The sequence below is a fragment of the Lemur catta genome, chromosome 14 (assembly GCF_020740605.2).
Source record: "Lemur catta isolate mLemCat1 chromosome 14, mLemCat1.pri, whole genome shotgun sequence".
Taxonomy (NCBI): domain Eukaryota; kingdom Metazoa; phylum Chordata; class Mammalia; order Primates; family Lemuridae; genus Lemur; species Lemur catta.
This window is the reverse complement of record NC_059141.1, coordinates 28,922,688-28,941,763: the sequence shown is the minus strand read 5'-3', so window position 1 is coordinate 28,941,763 and position 19,076 is coordinate 28,922,688. Positions and strand designations below refer to the sequence as shown.

The window sequence follows — 19,076 nt, the reverse complement described above, 5'->3', positions numbered from 1 at the left end:
TTTGAAATAAAAATCTCTTCCCCCAGTGTTCATGGAGGGTGGGCGTGGGGGTAGGAGCATCCTTGCATTTCCCCATCAAAATATTTATTGCTCTGGACTGTAACCGCCCATGTCCTTGTTTGTCTTCCCTGCTGGAGTCTTGCTCCGTGACAGTGGGAACATGGCTGTCTTGGCCCTCTCTGTCCTCCAAGCATCTAGGACAGTGCATGGTATTCAGTGAGTGAGTGATACCATTTGTGGAAGGTCGCAGGGAATCGCTTCATCCCCATCACTGAGGTGGGAGCAGCCCTCCCTGCTTTGCCAGGCTGTTTGTTGAAAGGTAAATAGGGCAAGTTCATGAAGCACTTAACATCGCCTCAAAAGGAGTCTTATGTTCACCTGGGAGCAGGACACTTCAGAGGGTCATCACTTGAGCACTGGGCCCCCCAAAACTAGGTCAGGATTCCAGCCTAGCTCTGCCACTTACCAACTATATTACCTTGGGAAAGTTACATAGCCCAGTGGAAATCAAACTGTTTCCTCAGTTGCAAAATCTAGGCAACAAATACAGGACTTACCTTGAGAAGGTTTGTAAAGATTAAATTAGATCCATGCAAGAAAAGCCCCCAGACTTATTTATAGATTTGCATTTTACCTTTTAGCCGGGGCACAATGTCTTCCTTTCCTGCATAAGGGTCGCAGCGAAAGCGGTCCAGGTGGTCGATGGTGCACTGGCCGACGACGGGCTTCCGCCCAAACTGCCTGTGATCGATGACCTTGATCACCAGCGGAGGCATGTACAACTCCTCCTTGGGCAGTAACTGGGAGTCACAAAGGGAGGTATCATTTCTCTTTCTTTACAAGACCTGACAAGGACAGCTTTACCAGAAATTCCCCCAAGAGTTCATTTTGCCAAGTAGCCAGGAGACTCACAATAATTAGTTGGGTTATTTATGTGCCAGGCAAGCAGCTCAGAGCTTAAGAGGACGAGCTCTTAGCCAGCCTGCCTGGGTTCAAATCCTGCCTCTGGCAACATATGTTGCATCACTTTAGGGAAATTTTCTAACCCCTCCATGCCCCAGTTACCTCATCAGTAATAGCAGGGTTGTTGAATTACTGTATGTGAAGTGCATGGAATAGTACCTGGCCCACGGTAAGTGCCCAGTCTTAGCTAACATGATGTGGAACCAGCACGCTTTATCACTGACCTGTACTCTGCTTCCCGAGAGGGGATTTGCACAAGGCAACGAACCCAGGACTTTGGTAATCTAGCAGCCAAGTCCTGAGTGGAATTTAGAAATGGTCAAGACACAACTGAATTAACTGTGGCTGGGAGTCTTTTAGCCCTGGGAGTTCAGTGCCAAAAATGGGATGCTAATTTTTTCTTGACTTCTCCTGGTTCCTCCATGTGGATTTGGTGGCCTTAGTGACATTGTCTGATTGGGTTATCATGGGCTGACCCAGGGGATTGCTGGGTATGTGGTTCAGGTGACTTTCTATCTCTGGCCTTGTGTAGGAATAGGAGCTGGGGTCAACTGAGTGGCTTCCCTCACCCCTGCTGACCAATGCTAGATTCCAGACCAGAATTTGGAAGGTGGGCGAGGGGTGGAGAGAAGAGAAGGATGGGTAGAGTGGCCCTGGGGCAGCACTCTGGGATTCTGGCTGGGAGCATGCAGGTGTCCCTCCATCTGAGGCACGATAGGGAGGGGAGCTTGGGCTTTGGAGTTGGAGGGATCTTTGTCCAAATCCTGGCCACTCATTTGCTGGCCATGTGCCCTTGTGTAACCTCTTGGTTTCCCTCAAGGTGGGCATAAGAGGGGTGAAAATGCCCACCCTGCAGGGTTGAAGACCAAGTGCACAGAGCATGAATGCACCTAGCACCGAGCTACAGATGCTGTTGTATTAATAGTTGGGACACAGTCACCTCGGATTAGGAGGCGTGGCCTAACACTCGCTATGCGGTTGGACCCGTCACTTCCTCTCTCCATTTTCTCATCTGTAAAAAGAGGTTGAACCACATGACCCCAGAGTTCAAGAGTGGTGTGTGGGTGACATCAAGGGCAGAAAAATGACTGGGACAGGGAAAGGAATGGGAAGGTCCTAGGCCTTCCAACCCTTTAAGCTAAGGAAATACTTTTATTTTTACCTCTTTTATATAATAGTAGAGTAAAAAAGAAAGATTTTTTTTTAATTTTGTAAGTTATGAATTTAACTGCTTTAAAAATGGAAAGGCCGAGTGACCTCTTCTGGCTCCAAGTATTACGGGGTCTGTGACAGAGGACTGTGAACTGGACCCGATGCTCTCATATTTCTAATAGCCAGAGGGTGGCCTCAATGGAGCAAAGAAGGGGCCACCCCAGGGGTGCCTGGAGGTCGGGCACAGTCATGAGCTACGGGGGGCCATGGCCCCGAGGGTTCTGCTTCTACATCCATAGGCAGTGCATCTGGTCCATGCACCACTAGGAGTTAATATTCTGCCCTTGGGAGTTGATCAAAAGCCTGTAATAGTTGAGTAGATAGAAAGTTTACTGGAGAAATAAGTATTGCTTACAGATATTTCTGTGTCACTGGAATTGTTTGAAGCTTTAAGAAACCATCATTACAGTGTGAAAATCTAAGGCAGATAAGTCACTGACAAGCTGGATATAAGGCAGGGTTTTTCTATTTGTCAGATTTTGGAAATAAACTCTGTGTGTGTGTGTATGTGTGTGTGAGCGCACATGTGCACATGAGTGGTATAGACAGTCACATTTCAACACACAGGGACTATGACAGAATGTTGATACTGTACCACTTTCATGAAGAGAACAGAACTTGGAAAGTTGGGCGTCTTCTTAAGGTTTTTGATCACCACCGACTCTACCCGCTCCCCTCCACACTCCACAACAAGACTGGGGGAGGTGATGGAGGCCATCTGGTAGTTTTTCATATTTCTTAAGCCCCAAGCTAGAATCTGAGAAAACAATTTAAAGAGAGGAGAAGGAAACCCAGCATATGAAAAACAATATTCAAAAGGAAAAATTCTGTCTCAATAACTGGCAAAGTATTTAAGATTAATTTGTGCAGACCTGCCTAGAATATCTTTGAACATTATCCTAGCAAGCCTGTAGGTCATGCAAGGAGAGCGGTTTTGCACCTTTCCTTCTCCCGCCCGAGCTGCTAAAAAAAGCAGGGTTGGTAAGAGTGTAGGAATGCCATCCTGGCTGTGCCGTCTCACAGCTGGGTGAACGCTGATGAGTGAAACTACCTCTCTCTGTCTCACCTACAGGAAGACTGGTCTGAGCGTCTCTCACAGCGTTATTCTGAGGGTCAAGTGTAAACGTCTGACCCCCACACGTTCAGAAAGGATAGAGGTTGTTTAAAGCCCCCTGCCTCAGTCTTTGAGAACTCATAGCCAGACAGCCAGAGAAGGGAAATCTTGGGGAACAGCTGCTTGACTGGACAGGCGGAAGCCTTGCAGTGTCCCTCAAGTCGCCTGGTTAGTACCATCTGCCGGCGTTGTCTCACATGCCGCCATTGCCCACGGCTCCCTCCCCACTTCTGCCTCTGTACACGGCCACTCCCTGCTGGCCTGTCTTCCTTCTCCCGGTTCTCCAGCTGACCCAAAAAACTCAGAACTCTGCTGGCTCCCAGCAAACGAGGACTTTAGATTTTCTCAGGAATGCAGGAATGGACTCTCCTTGTTGCTGCAATAAGCCTTCTATGTCCATGAATATCTGAAGTTTTTGGACAAAGTCTAAAGGAAGTTGGGGACAGCAAGAAAATATATGGCACAAAATTCCATTCCCTATACGAGAGACTCCTGTTCTGTAGTCACACGTGTCTGATCTGATCAATAAAACACAGGAGCAGCTTACCTCGATAGCAGTGAGCTGAACCACGGGTCTGATCCCCTGGGGGACCATGTACAGATTCGGTGCCCTTTGAGAGGGAAGAATGGGGAGGTTGGAGCCATCCTGTGAAATAAACATGGCAATGTCAATGCTACCTTTAGCTCAAACCAACGGTGCCTACAGTTATGAGCAGGTGTTTTAAGCAGCTGCGGGAACACTTGAGTGAGAACACGGCAGTGTACCTTGTGCCTCAGGATCAGCTCGGCAGTGACAAGGACATCCCCACAGACCTTGTCTCCGTTCTTTACTGGGTACCAGAGGAGTTTGGGCGTGATGTCCATTTCTGAATGCAGTTTCACCAGAGGAGAGAAAATGCTTCGTCCTAAAAATTCGTCTTTGCCCTAGAGAAACAAGCAATCCTTAAATCCCCCAACAAACATCCCTTCAAATCTCCATTATTCTCCCAAGTCATCTCAGAAATTCTAAATTACCTACCACTTGGTCATTGTCAAAAAGTTCTATGACAACTTTGGGTGGGTTCTGTAGAACGGCTTGGGGTTCCCCATAGATTTCAATTTCATCAAATATAATTGTTTGGTCCCATGTGGGATTCAGGGTCGAGTGGATGATCTCAGTGGTTTTGCTTCGATGGAGGAAGGAGACGTGAGCATACGGATCTGAAACAGAAAAAGGGAATAACAGTGGGGCCATGGCTAAAGTCTAGCTCCCCAGAACCACTCACTGCAACGGCTTCTTTTCCTCTGGATACAATGATCGTGGACTCTCCTTATCCACCTGGAGATAGGGTTCCTAGGAACAGGCATGCCGAGGCAGGCTCCGGCACTGCAGCAGAGGGACCCGAAATGAGGCCCTGATGTGTCCTGAGGGCTCACTCTTTGGAGTGCCTCCTCACCAAGGTTAATTGTGCGCACAGTCTTTTTCTGCAAGGGTACTACACTCGTGGTTGAATGTAGCCTCTGAAGCCCCAACACTTGCATTCCAACCCCTCTTCACCCCTGCTCCATGACTTTGGGAAAAAATACTTAATCTTCTCTCCTCCACCCAATGAAAGTAATATCTGCTTCATGGTATTGATAGGATGAAATGATATGAAGAATGTAAACCACTTAGGACAGAGCCCATCATATAGGGAGTATTTGATAAAGGCTAGTTATTGTCATTGTTTCTAACGTCGATGGTAATCCATACATTCAGCAAATATTTATTAAGTGTCAGGTTTCTGAAGTACAGTAGTAACAGGAAAGGCTCAGATGCTCATAGAGTTTACAATCTGAGCATTGTAAAAGCAGAAAACTTTGTTTCACCATATTTGAAAATGAACTAACTGCAATTTTATATATTAGGAAGTGATCAATGTTTTCCTTCATGTTAAATAACTTCATCAAACGTTTTTGCAGTTACCTGGGGGCTGATCTACCTAAGTAATAATCTAATGTCTCATCTGAAATTCTTGCATAAACCAAAAGCGTGCTTGGTTTTGTAGCAGTGTAGCAGTGTCATATGAATGGAACTCTTTGCTTTTGCCCCGATGATAAATCTTATATCTCAAACTGCAAAAAATGCACTTAGAGATTTTTGAACCTTTAGTCAAGTAATTTGGAAAGGATTCTTTGACTTTCAGTGATGGAGTGCCCCCTGGTGGAGAATATTTGAAAATGTCTTCTAAAACATTTTGGAGATGCGGATTCTAGCGCTAACCTTGAATCTGGTCTAATTTGTAAGAAAAGGAAACCATTCACAAATGTTGATTAATATTAAGGCTTGGAACATGCTTCACAATTGATGTGAACATGCCAGAGTGTCAGGAAAATGCCTTAAGGCTGTTTCCATAGGAGGCCCAGGGAAGCTCTGTGGGGCGTCAGGTCCTGAAGAGAAATGCTCCCCAAATAGCCAGGGATGGTTCCTGAACTACCCGGGCTTCCACCAGCAAGGACTCAAGTCCCAGGCAGGCAGGTTCCCATCCTTCCCCTCCCCTGCCAACAGCCTTTCCCTCAGACCCAGTCCAAAGGCAACAAGAGCAGCCAGGGTGTCAGCGCAAGGGGTGGTAATGCCCTGGGGTTTCATAGCATCGAGAATTTGGGGAGCAGGCATCAGAGAAGGCCCAAATGGATGCCAGACTGCCAAAGCCTGGTGCTGTAGGCAAATGGATGAACTGGTTGTGATCTTTTTGTCACCTTAAGAGAGCTATAAAAAAATTTAAAGTATCTTACCTTACCAATCAACCCAAAGGCCCAGGGATAAAAATACAATCAAGTGTATAAATAGAGATCAGAAATCTCTCTTCTTGGCGCTTTTTATTATGTAATCAATTAATCCTTATTAGTATCAAAAGACCACGGATCTTCTATGTGTCTCTAGCACCCAACAACTGTGCCCAAAACACTCAGTAATTATTTATCTAATGACTGAGCAGTTTGCTTCAAGCATACCAAACCCATCTCAACATGAAAAGGGTTTCTGTTGTTAGAAATGACAAAAAGCATCCACTTGATGAGAAGTAGAATCAAGACAGCCCACTGTATAGTAATGTGTAGCATATTTTTTCCTTTACCTGAAAAGCTATCCTTGTCTAAAGCCATGAGGTTTCTGGCTTGATAGATATAGCAGCGCAGATGGTAGATGTAGACTCCTAAAAATAAAAAAACAACCAGGGCAGAGATTACTTACAAGAAATATAACACTACAAACTGCTATTTTTCTGGAATATTTGGAGATAATACATGTTTCAGATAAATGGGTCACCCCAGTCTAGTTCCCCATAGTAAACAGCACATATAATAATGACAATGTGTCCTCCCAAAGCAGTTCTGTTTCCTGTAAATTAAAACCCATTTTAAAACAATACTATAGTAAGCAAATGCCACTGTGTTAATCAGGAGAGCATTACTCCTGTTGTAAACTACCTGGATTTAGGGGACTGCTTGTCATCACAGACCTTTAAAATCCAACTAGGTCTCTGGCAGTTATAGAAATTGGGCTCTCTATACTCCTTCAACACCAGATCTGCAAAAGTTATCTGCTAAAAGTTTCTTTGGCATTTCAAAATCTTCATACTCCTTCTCTTTATTACTATATTAACACACACACAGTTTGAGAGATAGTGGAGCACTGTAATTCAGTGCATAGATTCTGGGAGCTTGACTACTTGAGTTCAAATCTTGTCTCTAGTGCTTACAAGCTAGGAGACCACGGGCAAGTTATTTCATCTTCCTATACCTTGGTTCCCTCATCTATAAAATGGAAACAATAATATCATCTACCTTACAGGGTGGTTATGAGGATCAAACAAGCTACTATATGTACAGTTTCTGGTATGTGCTGAGACCTACACAAGTATTTGCTATTATTATAGAGAAGGTCTGCCTCATTCTAAAATCCCAGAAGATTATCATTGAAACCAAGCTTGGTTTATATTTGAGCCTGTTTTGCCTAATTAAAATAATAATTTGGAGGGCTTACTAGACAGAATGAGTATATATTACACAGGCTATGTTAAAATCAGTGATTTGACCACCCTTCATCCCATATAGGGTACAGTTTTTGAAACTGTATTTTTAAAAAATCCTCCTCTTCAAGTGATGAAAATGAAATTCATGTTTGCATGAAGATATTGAAAGAATTTGCTTAAAATAAAAGTTATAGAAGCGAAATTCACAAAGTCATGTTTAAAACTCACTGTCGAAATCACAAGAAACAATGGGAGTGTTTGCTCCAAACACAGTGGTGGCGCTGTGCTTCTGTTTGTCCCTACTCTTGTCATCTCCGTCCTCTGTCGTGTCTGCCCCCTAAAGTAACAGGCAGAAAAGTCAATGAACACTGCCTAAAAACAAACAACAAACCAAGAGGCAAGAATCACAAACAAGTGGAATGGTGGCTTTTACATGATTTAAATTGTCCAGTCGCACCGTTTTAAAAGATGAGTAAGTCCCAGTGACTTCCCCAAAGTCTCTTAGCTGGACAGCAGCAGAGAGCCAGCCCTCCTACCTCGAGCCCAGGTTTGCCAAACCCTGCTGCCGAAAGAAAAGGGGCAAAAAAGGAAAAACATAGAGGATAAATAAGTGGATTAGAAGGATAGGAGGAGGAAGAGAAAGAGCAGCAGCAGAGGAATACACTGAGGTCATAGTGCAGAAGTACAAAAATAGGCTGTGTTTGGAAATGGCTCCTGACCACCATATTGGTTTAGACCATCACCCACTGCCATTTTCTTATTCCTTCCTTCCACCTGCCTGCTTTTTCTCTCCCTGTCTTCTTTATTGTGCCTCCATATGAATTGTTCTCTAATTTCGGGAGCCATCCCTCAGATTTCCTCCCCCTCACATCTGTATATTTAACTTTTTTGGTTTGTTGAACAGTTGGAGCTTCCAAAGGGTGATCCAAGGAGCCTGTGTTTGGGATGTTAATAGATGTTACCTGAAACGGGGTCCTGGAACAGATATATTTGGAAAACGTTGGGTGAAACAGGTGTGTCTGCAGTAGTATTTCTTAGAACTTTTCTTGTGTTAATGGTGTATTTATTCCATAAGAATTGTTGAGCACCTAGGATGTGTAACTTTCCCTTACTTAACCTATTTGCAGTCTTATAGTACTGGGGTCACAGGGATCTCTATGGGGTCAGCAGTGTTGTATCCAACACTCATATATTTCCTCTATGCCAATATTATTTGCACTTTGTTTACTTATTACTTACAAGGGCACCTTCAAGTTTAAAGATGGCAGCTGCACCATGTGTTTCTGAAGGAGCCATTTTTCTCCTCCAGCGTCTGCGGCGAAAGGTATCCGAACTACGCTGTTTCCAGTGAAATTTCCAGCCAATTAAAGAAGCGTATTCCCAGCCCTCCCGGTCTTCAAATTCTTCCATGGCCTAAAACAGAAGTAAAAAGTTTAATGATAATAATAATAGTCCTTACATTGATCAAAACAGGTCATTTGGTCAACCAACAAATATGTAGTATTAAAATCTACTCTGCATTGTGCTAGAGCCAGGGACGCAGTGAAGAAAAAATAAACCAGATAGGCCCGCTTAATATTTTGAAATTTAAAAAAAAGAAAAGAAAAAAGCAGACAGGATCTCTGCCCTTGCGGAGCAGACGGACTGTGGGATACAGGGAGAGAACGAGGCGATCACAGCACAGGGAGATGTTGGTGCGTCGTGGACACACCCTCAGCAAGCGCACCTTATTCATACTCAAGGTGAGAAGAATGAGGGATTCTTTCTCAAATTGCTTTCTGTTTTCTCACTTCATTATTTCATAAGAATATTTCTATTGTAGTGTAGTTGGGAAAACATTATTATCTCCATTTTATATATGGAGAAAAAAATGATAGCCCCCCCCAGGTTTAAATGCCTTAATAAGCTAATAGCTTGCCGTGACTAATAATTAAATGAATAGATCAGAGTATATTACTTCTGTAATAACTAATAACTAATGAGTATGGTACTTTTCAGCTTAAAAACTATTGATATACAAATGATCTCAGTTTTCTGTATTATAATATTTCTGTTCATTCAACAAATATGCGTGCCCAGCCATGTGACAGGGATTGTGTTAAGGGTGAGGACTCAGTGAAGAAAAAGGCAGACAAGGTCTTTGCTATCATGTAGCTGACATTATAGTGGCAGAAATTTTATTTAAATGTCTTAAAAGTACGACTGGATTTAATAAATGTGAAATAATACTGAATAACATTTAGGATCTTAGAAATAAGAGCTCCACGTGGATAATTATTATTGTTGGGTCTATTTTTTTTTACTTTGAATAAATGTAAAATGCAGGTTAACCTCAATCTTGGAACCAACCCTCCAGTAATGTTGATAGTGGCAACGAACCATTTCGCGTAGCCAAGAGTAAGGCAGGTTAGGGACATGATCAAAGTCTCAGAAACACTCATTGGTAGAACTGAGCCACGGCCTGAACCTTCTGATTGATGGCTCAGTGTTCTTCCTACTTCATCTTGGTGCTCTCGTGTGGAAGGAGAGGGTCAAGCACCTCTAGAAACTTCTCACCCCGTCAGGATGGGCCAATTTAATAATAAAGACTCATTCATTCATCAGCTCATTCATTCTACTATTAAATATATAATCTATTAGGAGCACATTCCTGAGTTAGCAAGGAAGATACAAAGATGACTATAGCTCCATCTTTGCTCCCCCAAACTCACTATCTAATAAAAATAACTTCATAGCACCTACTACAGTTAGCCATTTTGTGGAATAGAACGAAAGAGTTCCTGTTTGGAATTAGCCTAGCCTGGGTTCAAACACGAGCTCTGTCACTCACTAGACATAGGGCCTAGGGCAAGTCTATTTAAGCTCTGTAAGTGTTATCTGTGAAATATACATAAAATCCAGACCTTACAGATTGTAGATGATGCACATTCAGTACCTGGCATTATAGAAGGACACTTCTACACATGCCACTTACTATTATTCTATTTGATTTATTATTATTCCATTTAAAACTTACAATACACTAATTAGATAGGTATAGATACTATTCCCATTTTGTAGATGAGAAAGAAAGTGAAGTTAGGATTTCAACCCTTACATATCCAAGTCCTGAGCTATTACACTACTATATTATGCTGCTAAAATAATTTCAGTTTCTTTTAACTGCTCTACAGCAGTTCTCAACATTTCGCCTCTGGATCACCTGGAAGGCTTGTTAAACTACAGATTGCTGGGTCCAGCCCCAGAGTTTTTAAATTAGTAGGTTTGGGGTGAGACATTTCTAACAAATTCCCAGGTGAGGCATTGCTGTTGGGGTGGGCATGCTTTGAGAACCCTTGAGTGCAGCATTAAGCCCTGGATTTGCAAATGGCTTCTGCAGGAATTTCTAGTTAACTGGAGCTCTGTGTGGTCTGGAAGGCGGAGCTCCCCAGTCCAGCTCCCTTCCCCTCTCCTCTTACCTTTGCAGTGCTTGAAGCCGTCTGTGTTAAATCTTTCTTGCGTTTCCGGACCAGCCTTCGCCGCCTATGAGTGTGATACATTTTCTCTGCTGCAACCCAGGACTTGGGCTTATTATCAGGAGGAATGGTAATTCCATACTCCCAGCCTGGAACAGAGTTTGTGAACAGTTACCCAAAAGAGATGCATTGCCAAATCGCCAAATAAACCTCCAGGAAGTAGTCACTGTCTCTGCCCCCAGATGTTCTCTGCTGTCGTGACTGCACGCACAGTTTCTTTCACTTTGCTGGGATTCAGCCAAACTGAATACAGCCTCATTCCCTGGCTCCCTCCTCAAAAAACTCCCTTTGTGTTGTGGAGTTCTCCTTCATTTTTTATGCCTCTAGTCATTCATGGTAATTCAGCGCATCTAAGAATAAAACACAGTTCAAGAGGCAGAAGGAGACAGTGGGAGACATGTAGTCACACAATCTGGGTTCAAATCCTAACACTACCAGGTGCTGGCTGTTTATGAAATAAGTTTCCTGCAAGTTGGCAACCTACCTAAGGCCTAATTTCACCATTATAAAAGCAAAATACATCTCTTTATAGGGTTACGGTATTTTAACACAATCAAAATAATGTATGCAAAGCATGAGGGCCATACTTAGCACATAATTATTGCTCAACCAATGCTAATGATAGTATTCTAAGACTTGGTGTGTGTATCAAGCTCAGCAAGGAACTTGATTTGAAATCTTCGTTGTCAATGTTAGTTCTTTCTATGCACTATTCCCTCTTATAAGGAAAAAAAATCAAATTTTCTTTGATTCAAATCTTGACTTTAGATTACTGTTCATAAAAAAGATCCACACCACTACCAGAAGCTATGCCAATAATCTGCATAGGGGGACTTTTAAGGTATTTTTCAGTTCTCCTTTCTGAGCTAGGGAGCCCTTGAGGGGGTGTTCCAAGGAAGATTACGGGGTATGGTTAGAATACAGAAAATCCAAACTCCAGCTCCCTCCTGAACGCCCATCCTGGATCCCCAAGTATCTCAAAGCCCAACCAGTTGGCCCCCATCACTGGATATTTTTCATTTTTTTTAAATCAACAAGACCAATCAGACAAGCATATTTTTCACTCTGAACATCCCCCCGAACCCAGCACCTATCCAAGCATTTGCTTGTCCCTCAGATTCTACATTTGAATAGTCACAGATAGCACCCCATGACCCGAGTGCCACAGACTAGCAGAGGTAAATCTCCACCCTCCCTCCCAAAGAACCTTTACTCTGGTTAACCAAGGCCCTGCTGCACAGCCCCTGGTCAGGTGATAGATGTGAAACGTCACCTTTCTCATCCACTGCTCGATTGATGTCATACACCCACGCATCATCTTCCCATTCCCAACCTGGAGGACAAGTCAACTCGCTGGGTGACGCTGCTTTATCACCGTTCTTTAAAAACAAAAAACAAAAGAACAAAAACCAAGAAGAGAGGTAAGCCGTCGTGTCAACAAGATGAAAAGGGTAAGATACAGTTCCTCACACTTAACTACCGTATCCACACGTTTACTTAGATGCCACCTTAGAGATCCATTTTACTCAAGAAAAATCTCTAAGCTTTATTTATGCACAATTGCTGCATAAAAATTGTTTAAACTCCCTTCTGTTTTTCTACTAAGGAATAGCATTAGGTTGCACCACATAAAATTATTGTCTTTGTTGGTCGAAGTGGTGGAATCGCACCAGTTTCATACAGTTAAACTCAATATTGTAAAACGCTGCAACGATCTCTATGAGGGGTTATCTAGAAAAGAACCCATCAGAGAATGGATAAAACATTAAAGATGTGTTTTCAAGTACAGGGAAATGCTACTGGAGGCTCATGCTGTTAGTCATACAAGATTGAGCAAAGATTATGTGCAGTATTGACTTAAGTTTGCATAAAACTGATAGTTACGAAAAGAAAGTTCATAAGTAAAGGAACTAAAGGTAGTCCATAAACATGTAGAAAAACACTCAGCTTCACTTTAAATTAAGAGAGTGAAAATGGAAATAACAACAGGATACCACTTATTCATGTATTGGCAAAGATGATACAGTGGGATGCGGAGTGTTTAGGCAAACAGCCTTCTCTTAGGCTGTTGCTAGAAACACAAACTTATAAAACCTCTTTGAAAAGCAAGTTGTCAGTATTTATTAAAATTTTATATATATTTAAACCTCAACCAAGCAAATCCAAGGATCTTTCCTGCAGATAAACTTTTATAAGCGAATAAAAATGTATACATATGGATGTTCACTGTTACATTGTTTATAAAAATCAAAGATAAGAAAAAAAAGCACCTAAATGTCCATGAGAAGGGGATTAATTAAATAAGTGAATTAGGTGTATATAATAAAACATTCTCCAGTTCTCCAGGCTTTTAGAGACAAGGTCTCACTCTGTTGCCCAGACTGGAGCCCAGGGGTCTGATCCTAGCTCACTGTAACTCCAAATTCCTAGGCTCAAGCCATTCTCCTGTTTCAGCCTCCTGAGTAGCAAGGAGTATAGGAATGCACCACCATGCCCGGCCAATTTTTTAATTTTTTGTAGAGATAGGGTCTCACTATGTTGCCCAGGCTGATCTCAAACTCCTGGCCCCAAGCAATCCTCCGGCCTCAGCCTCCCAAAGTGCTGGGATTACAGGTGTGAGCCACAGTGCCTGGCTCCAGGCATTTTTTTAAAAAAAAGCTCATAGATCTATATGCATTGATATCAATAGATGTCCACAACATATTATTATGTGAAAAACACAAGCTGTAGAACTCTATGTATAACACAACTTTATTTAGGCAGCGAAAAAAGAAGTTATATACCTGCTATCAATGGCTATCTTTGGGTAGTAAAATACAGATCGGGGGGGAGGAATTACTTTTTATTTCCTTTCACACTGTTTGGATTTTTAAAAGACAGGAACATTTCATTTGTTAAGATTTTTAAAACTAGTTAAATAATAAGTGAATATTTACCCTAAAAGATTCACACAATCCACACTTTACCATGTACCTACATCTGGTGAAATGGGCCCAATTTCTATTCCATAGAAAGTGACTGTCGGCCGGGCACGGTGGCTCATGCCTGTAATCCTAGTACTCTGGGAGGCAGAGGTGGGAGGATTGTTTGAGCTCAGGAGTTCGAGACCAGCCTGAGCAAAAGCAAGACCCCGTCTCTGCTAAAACTAGAAAGAAATTATCTGGACAACTAAAAATATATATAGAAAAAATTAGCCGGGCATGGTGGCGCATGCCTGTAGTCCCAGCTACTTGGGAGGCTGAGGCAGTAGGATCACTTAAGCCCAGGAGTTTGAGGTTGCTGTGAGCTAGGCTGACGCCACGGCACTCTAGCCTGGGCAACACAGCGAGACTCTGTCTCAAAAAAAAAAAAAAGTAACTGTCATGGTTTTTGTGTGGCTTAAGTTATGAGTGGAAGGCTGTTCAGAACATAAGGCGGAGCAGGAGCAGAGAGAGGGTGAAGCCCAGCCTGGCGGCTGGTGGGTTCCCAGCAGATGATGATTCAGAGGTGATCGCGTGGGAGGGTCGCTCTCCTGAGCAGGCTGCTCACCGCATCTGTGTACGTGTCCTCTGCCGGCTTCCACTCGCCCCCGGGGTAGCGACTCTCATTCTGATAGACTTCATCCGTGAACTCCGTGTGCCCTGCATCCGCCTCGGTCAGCAAGCTGCAGAGACAGCCCCCGGCAGCCCCAGTTACTTACTGCCAATGGCCGGGCAGCATCTGCACCCTGGAGTGGTACCAGCTCCCTCCTCGCCCTACCCCTCTTGCTACTCCACTCCAAACTCCTCTTTGTACTAATCGCTTTTGACGTTCCTTTGAAGAAAGGGCCTGCTGGAACCAGGAGACCTAAATTATAGAGAACTCCTAGAATTAGCAAGGTTGCTCCTTCTTGGTAATTAGGGTGGGGACTGGGAAAACAGTGTTGTGGGCAGCTTCTTCCAGGGACCGTGTTTCTGTGTTTCTGTTTCAGTTCAGGGCTGTTCAGTTTTCTCTCAGCTTGGCTTACAGTTCAAAAGAACAGAGTCGTCCCCTGCATGGCCCCTGGTTTTGAAAATGGAGTGGAGACAGTCTCGTGAAGCCAAGTGTGGAAACGTTTACTCAAGGTTTGCTAGGTCTACGTAACACAGACCAAAGGGAAGAGTTTACATTTTCTGGGTAGTTCTTAGACAGCCAAACCAGGTCATTTAAGACTCCAAACTCCATTTGGGCACTTGAGAAATCCATACTAACTCTCTGCCATGACAATTTTCCTCTCGGATTTGGAACTATTTTGACAGCTCATAGAGGAAAGTACGGAGGTTCCAACTTTGACTCAGGTCTTCTGCCAGGCACCCACTCAAATGGGGGTTCTTTTTCCTTTACCGCCTCTGTATCTTTCCCTGCCGTACCCTCCCCTAGGATCAAGCACCGGAAAGGAATCAAAAAACAAGGAATCCCAACCATGTGTATAACTCGGGTCCGTCCATCACTTCTCTGGGCCCCAGAAAAGGAGAAGAAGAGCCCTGGCTGCTGCCTCCAGCATCCCATCCAGCCCTGACACGCTCAGCCTTCTGCTTTTTCCATCACGATTCCCCCTGCTCTTCCCCTGTCCTCACTAACCTTCCTTCCCTCTGTCCAATGCAAATCTCGCTTTTCTCCTCACCCATCTCCCCCAAGTCCATTCAAAGCAAGCTGCCCTGAGTTGAGAGCAATCGTGTGCAAGCATTGGACCTTCACAGGCCTGTGTCCCACTGCCCCCGTGCCCCCTGATGCCTTTGTGAGTATGGAAAACAAATGACAGAGACCAGACTCTGGTTGGAGGCCTTAAGATTCCACTTCCCAAGCTTGTTTTCCCCAAACTCAAGTGTGCTGTCATGAGGCAGCAAGAAGAGGGAGCGCCAGCTCTAATGCCGTTGGCAACATCCAGAAACCAGGCTTTAGTGTGCCCTGCAGGAGAAGCACACTGTTTAGTTTTTCTTTCTTTTTAATAACAGCTTCTGAGATATAATTCACATGCCATGCAATTCACCCGTTTAAAGTGTACCTTCTAGTGCTTCTTGCAGGCATTTCAGTATAACAGTTGAATGCTGGTTTGGGTGTCCCGGCTAGAGTTGGATTCTATCCCAGCTTTACTGCTCACAGGCTGTGTGTTTGCACAAGTTACTTAATCTCTCTAGATCTCAGCTTCCTTGTTTGCACAGTGGAGATGCTAATACTTCTTGTTGGGAGATAATTCTCTGTGAGTCTCTTGCATTTCTGCACATCTTGCCAGCTGAGGCACTGACTGCCTATGTTATGGACCATCTTTTCAAGAACATTTACATGAGGAACAGTTTTGGAGGACAGAGATAGTGTCACTCCAGAGCGAAGGGCCAGCCTGCTTACCACCCACTGTAAAACATTTGGGTTCCCTCAGCTCAGGGTTCCTCTCTTGTAACTCAATCCACTGCATGTTTAAGTGTCATCTGGCCCTCTACATGTCACCCTGTGGGAACTGGAGCATGAAGAACTACAGAAAATATTGATCCTCTGGTATTGCTATTGCTGTGGGCAATAAAGTCCTTTTTATCTGACCCAGGAGTCAGGAGTCTTCTGCCGGCATCCATGAAACTGTGGCAGGTGACCTTGTTAGTTTCAAGTAGGGTACAGTCTCAGACCTGTCATAATGTGTGCTATTACCTCTCTTGTAGGGCTGTAGTCAAGATCAAATAAGACAATGCCAGTGCTCATGGGACACTGATGACATCTTTCAACTGTCTATAAATTTCCACAGACTTACTCCTTAGTTATATAAATATTATCAAGAATGATGATGGAAACAATCCATCTAGTAATTTCTAGGGAAAGTCTTCATGGCATCCTTTTTTTTTTTTTTTTCTCAGACAATGGAACACTTACCTTCTTTGAGGATCCACTATCCAATCTCCTTCCCATTCCCAGCCTTTCGGAGGCAAAAAGAATTCCCTTTTGAGCTTTATTTTTCCCGTCACATCAGAAAATTTATGACGTCCCACTAATCCAGAGGTGCCCCATTTTCCAAACATGAGAGCTTGATTTTCATACTGTTAAAAAAAGAAATAAAATTGGGGAAATATCATCAGAGAGCAAGAAACAGAGCCAGCCCATAAATCTTCAAGTTCATCTAGGACTTAGCCTAGACAACTGTAGAAAGCAAAAAAGCTTTATACTCAGAAGGTATAGACCTAACTTGGGCCTTTATTGATTTTGCAACTTTAAATAATGACTTATTTAAACGCCAGATGAGACACTGTTCTCATCTGAAAACTGGGGATAACACTACCTCTCTTACAGAGCTTTTCTGTAGTTCAAACGTGCAAATGATTATGAAAGTGCTTTGTAAACAGTGATATATCCTGCTAGTTGTTTCTATTATTATTTTGCATGGTTCAAAATAGTTCTTTGAACCTTACCTTTTAAATACCTATAAAAGTCCTTCCACTTATGAATGTGTAGATTTATAAAGTTTATTTGTAAGCCTACTACTTAGAACTTGGGGCACATTTACCCACTGAAACAATATATAACTCGTGGTATACTTCCCAGGTAGCCTACAAAAAACCCATCTGAAAGATGAAGGTCCTTTGTCCCCTTATTGGACCTAAAAGTTACAAGCCTTAATCCCTTCCCAAGCATGGCAGGTAGACAAAGACCTTTCTGGGAAGCAGTTTTAGTAACAGCAGCAGACACTGGTTTCTAGGGCATTCCTTTCCAAGTTAGAATTTATTAACTTACGATGGTCTGCTCGCCACTATCTCAACCATAGAAAGGGTAGAAATTTGCCCGTGTGGTGAGTGTGATTCTTTGGGCTCAAACTGGAATTTCCATTTTTTCTACTGATGAACCCACTGAGAAGATGATTTGCACGAGCCATAGAAAAGCTATTGGCTGAAAGACGAGGAAGGAGATTCGAATAGGGGCCTGATTAGGAAACTGGGATCAAGAGGACACAGTAGTGCTTGTCTCAGAGGCTGGCTCTGAGCCTACAGGGAAGATGAGCTTCAGGCAGCCTCCAGTGGGTTTGAGGGCGGTGGCCTGTAGCCAGCAGCGGTGAGGCAGGACAGCACAAAACAAGGATTCATGAGCAAGCACCTCACAGACCCCCAGAAATTGTGAGGGGAAATTTTGCAAAGAACTGAATTCTGGGGGGGTGGGGGGGAGGGGATGGGTGTATGCCTACATGACAAGTGTGTTGCACACCCTCTGGGGAACGGTCATGCTTGAAGGTGCAGACCCAGGGAGGTGGCGGGGGGGGGGGGGGGGATGGAGGTATGACTACATGATGAGTGCCAGGCGCACTGTCTGGAGAATGAGAACGGACGCGCTTGGGACTCTGACTCGGGGGGATGGGCGGGACATGGACAATATATATGACCTAAACTTATGTACCCCCATGATGAGCTGAAATAAAAAAAAAAAAAAGAAAACAAACAAACAAAAAAAGAACTGAATTCTGGTTATTAGCACATGAAGGCAAGAACCAGTAAAATTCCCATTATTGTTATTAACGTGCTCCTCCTGGTATTCAGGGGCAAGTCACACAGTGCAACTGAAATGGATGGATCATCTCTCTACATGAGTTGCAGCTTGAGCTCTACTCTATGCAGGGAAGAATCTGGAAATGGGAAAGAGCAGAAGGGTGCCCTGGGCTGGTCAATCGGTTGCTCAGGGTTAGCCTCTCCTGGCTCAGCCATAGCCACAGAGCTGGAGGGCAGGTGAATGCCAAGAAATCCTACAGGAAGGCAGGAACAAGCCTCTCCTTATGTACACCCTGGTGTCCCCGCCCCACACGGCCCAGCCGGCTGGACATCAACATCCTCCACTCAGGGCCTCCCCGGCGGCCTCCAGTACACCCTCTATTCATCTCCATTAGCACTTCCAAGCCCGAGCTGTAAGGATTTGTTTGTGCGTGTCTCCCACGCTTTCCATTGTTTCTTAAAGTGGTCCACTGATGCCCCACGTCTACCCACATTGGAATCACCTCTCGTGCTAATCCCTGACCTAACCTAAGCTACCAAGTCGGAATCCCCAGGGTGGCTCTGGGTGTCTGTACGTCTAACAAGAAACCCAGTTTTACAATCATTGCAGGGGATTTTGAGATCCTTGAGGATGAGGCTTGGCTTCTTCATCATTTTCAGCACTTGGCTCAGTGCCCGGCATAAAGACCCCACTCCCTAAAAGGTTGGATGGACAGATGGAGGAATGGAGGGATGGTTGGGTGGATAAATTCTGTCATCATTTATTTATTGGTTCATTTAATATCTATTTGTAGGGACCCGTTACGTGCCAGGCACCATTGAATGA

General features: G+C 43.8%; 1 protein-coding gene across 5 annotated transcripts in view; it reads right to left on the bottom strand.

The window, feature by feature from the left end:
• MYOF (myoferlin) overlaps positions 1-19,076 on the bottom strand; it is a 142,396-nt gene that overhangs the window by 32,100 nt on the left and 91,220 nt on the right. For all 5 annotated transcript variants that reach the window (XM_045567794.1, XM_045567796.1, XM_045567795.1 and 2 more), the window contains 12 exons: positions 16,653-16,816; positions 14,325-14,439; positions 12,070-12,175; positions 10,740-10,885; positions 8,521-8,694; positions 7,510-7,618; positions 6,385-6,462; positions 4,308-4,489; positions 4,055-4,213; positions 3,837-3,935; positions 2,771-2,932; positions 635-800 (listed from right to left, as the gene is read on the bottom strand). In XM_045567794.1, the coding sequence (XP_045423750.1) occupies positions 635-800; positions 2,771-2,932; positions 3,837-3,935; positions 4,055-4,213; positions 4,308-4,489; positions 6,385-6,462; positions 7,510-7,618; positions 8,521-8,694; positions 10,740-10,885; positions 12,070-12,175; positions 14,325-14,439; positions 16,653-16,816 (1,660 nt within the window). The remainder of the gene's footprint in view (positions 1-634; positions 801-2,770; positions 2,933-3,836; positions 3,936-4,054; positions 4,214-4,307; positions 4,490-6,384; positions 6,463-7,509; positions 7,619-8,520; positions 8,695-10,739; positions 10,886-12,069; positions 12,176-14,324; positions 14,440-16,652; positions 16,817-19,076) is intronic.